Source organism: Helobdella robusta (genome assembly GCF_000326865.2).
Source record: "Helobdella robusta unplaced genomic scaffold HELROscaffold_1, whole genome shotgun sequence".
In the NCBI taxonomy this organism is placed as follows: Eukaryota; Metazoa; Annelida; class Clitellata; order Rhynchobdellida; family Glossiphoniidae; genus Helobdella; species Helobdella robusta.
Genome location: NW_008703570.1, coordinates 8720505 through 8723079, shown reverse-complemented (window position 1 = coordinate 8723079; position 2575 = coordinate 8720505). Strand labels below are relative to the sequence as shown.

Below are 2575 nucleotides of genomic sequence, written 5' to 3'. Positions count from 1 at the left end.
TCACTTATCCTGCACAGGCGTTTTGAAGCATAATTTTTGGAAAATGCTATAGATGAACATTGTGATTGTTCGCCCACAGTGTCTTTAACTTTAACGATGGCATTTAAATTTGACTACTCCTTAAATTAATATTCATGAGCTATTTGCTCGCTTGAAAACTTTAATATTCATTTAATATATATGAAAGAAAATCTATTTATCGTTTAAAAAAGGAACGTCACACTTGCGTTTACCCCCCCTCCCCCTCGTCACAGTGTCACAGATATTTGGACCCCCTCCCCCCTCTTGAAGCTTGACATTCTTTATGGACGGCCCCTAAATAAACGAGTTAACAAATTTTTACTGAAATACCATAAAAAATGAATTAAAGTGCGTGCCAGTTAAAAAATTTTTCATTGCTAAAGTTCACTTTATTTCATTGAACATTGAGGTAGGTACTTTCATTAAAACAAACTTCGCGTCAATGTCATCTAAAGCACAACAAAAAATAAGAAACTTTAATAAAAATGTGGAAAAGTTGAACCAAAAAAATAAATTTATTCATTTTTGACTAAATGTTTAATCTGAAAAGTCTAGCGATTGAAAATAATTTTCTTCTTATGAAATTTATCAATAGATGGTTTTAGTTTGTTTCGTGATTTCAATTTTAGTATAGGAATTGCCGTATCGCATTCTTTCCATTATTGGAAGCAAGAACAATCTTGAAGTAACCATTTGTTGATAATGAACGACAAAAAGAGTTAATGTAAAAATAATTGAGGAGAACGTGACAAACGGAAAACGGATGAGAGAAGAAATATGACAGAAAAAATTGTTTTAACTTAAGCACATTCTCGGTTTTATACATGGAAATTTTATACATATAGAGATATGATAGGAAAGGACGTAAGTTAGAATAAGTTCTGAAAAAGAATATGTATAATACAATAAACAATAAAGTATCAATTATCGATAGATAGCAACGTTTTTGTGCAAAATTTGTTTTGCATAAAAGTTTTGTCAAGAGAAATTATTACAAAAATTTTCACGTGTTGTATCAACCTCTGCGTTTGTCAGTTTTATTTTTGTAAAGAAGAAATAATTTTGGGCTAATTTTCTTTAAAATTATTGGGCACATAAAGCTACTGAAAGTTATCCAGGTAGAACATAGAAATATAAAAAATAATTGTCTGTGTATTTTAAGTTTTCTTGTTAAGTCTTTTAAACGAAAAATATTACACATTTAGATGAGGTAACTGTAAGATCTAAGGTTTAAATTCATTAAGATCTAAGGTTTAAATTCATTAAAAACTCTTTGTTGAAGTAATTGATTCTAGCTTCACTTTCAGTAAATTTGCGTCTGCTTTGTTTTCTGATCAGAGATAGTCGGATTCAAGCAAAGATCTTGGTTTGTTCAATGGAAACGAAAAAGTTTAAGAAGTTACAAAAATTAGGCGAAGGTACGTACGGCGTTGTATACAAGGCACAAGATTGTCTTAATAACAATATAATCGCTCTGAAGTTCATTCGCTATGAAAAGTTTGTTTTGAACTGTCTCATTTTATTTATATTTCAGAATAAGTCTTCTCTAGCAGCTAACTTTACAATTTTACATTTACTTTACTTTACACACTAATAAATAATGTCAAATTTCTATTTAACATTTGGATTTGATTAGACGAGAGAGGCGAGATGTCGCAGCAATTTTAAGGCATTTAGTCCTGCCCTGTTGAGATTTCCATCACATGCAATTTAATAGGTGTAACATGCAAATTCAAGCATCTATCAACAAGCGCAGTCCTGTGTATTTTAAAGATATCTCTGAGTTGAGAGCTATTTTTAGTGTTAATTATTTTTAGTATTATTTTTCTTTTCAGAGTTTTTCAAAACTATAACAACATCCTTTTCCCTATTTCTTCATTATTTATTTATTTTAATAATTTAATATTTGGAAAATTACATCACATTGCAATATTTAAAATTTCTTAGACAAACAAACAGCATCCCAAGTTCTGCTCTTCGTGAAATTGCAATAATTAAAAATCTAAACCATCCAAACATAGTCAGGTTTTATCAAATTAAATTAGTATTGTCTAGTTGGAAAGCCTTAATAATTTGAAAAATTTTTTTAAGGTTTTTTGAAGTTATTAAAAATTCCAAAGGTTATTATCTTGTTTTTGAGTGTTTGAATAGTGATTTGAAAAAATATTTAAATAGTTTGAAAATCACAACATTGCCTATTTCTCTTGTTAAGGTTAAAAATTTATATTGCATTACTTCAATTTCTAGCTTGTAACATTTTTAAATTATTCTTGGGACAGAGCTTGACAAAACAACTGGTTGATGGTTTATTGTACTGTCATTCAAATGGAATCATTCACAGAGACCTAAAACCACAAAACTTACTTTTAACCCTGGATGGAAAGCTTAAATTGGCAGACTTTGGACTGGCACGAACTACAAGCATTCCATTGAGATCGTATTCATTAGATGTAAGAATTTGTCATTTAGTTTTTTGAACCTTAATCATAATAGAAAGTGTTTATATACAGATAGTAACATTATGGTACAGAAGTCCTGAAATATTGTTAGGCAG

The 2575-nt window shown here is 29.4% G+C and overlaps 1 protein-coding gene across 1 annotated transcript in view; it reads left to right on the top strand.

Annotated features, from left to right (window-relative positions):
* Nucleotides 1-1396: 1396 nt before the first annotated feature.
* The window catches only part of HELRODRAFT_155593 (hypothetical protein), a gene marked incomplete at both ends in the record, with an annotated part of 1676 nt that continues 497 nt past the window's right edge, over nucleotides 1397-2575 (top strand). The window contains 5 exons of the mRNA XM_009011190.1: nucleotides 1397-1518; nucleotides 1969-2046; nucleotides 2113-2195; nucleotides 2269-2471; nucleotides 2532-2566. Coding sequence (XP_009009438.1) covers nucleotides 1397-1518; nucleotides 1969-2046; nucleotides 2113-2195; nucleotides 2269-2471; nucleotides 2532-2566 — 521 coding nt within the window. The remainder of the gene's footprint in view (nucleotides 1519-1968; nucleotides 2047-2112; nucleotides 2196-2268; nucleotides 2472-2531; nucleotides 2567-2575) is intronic.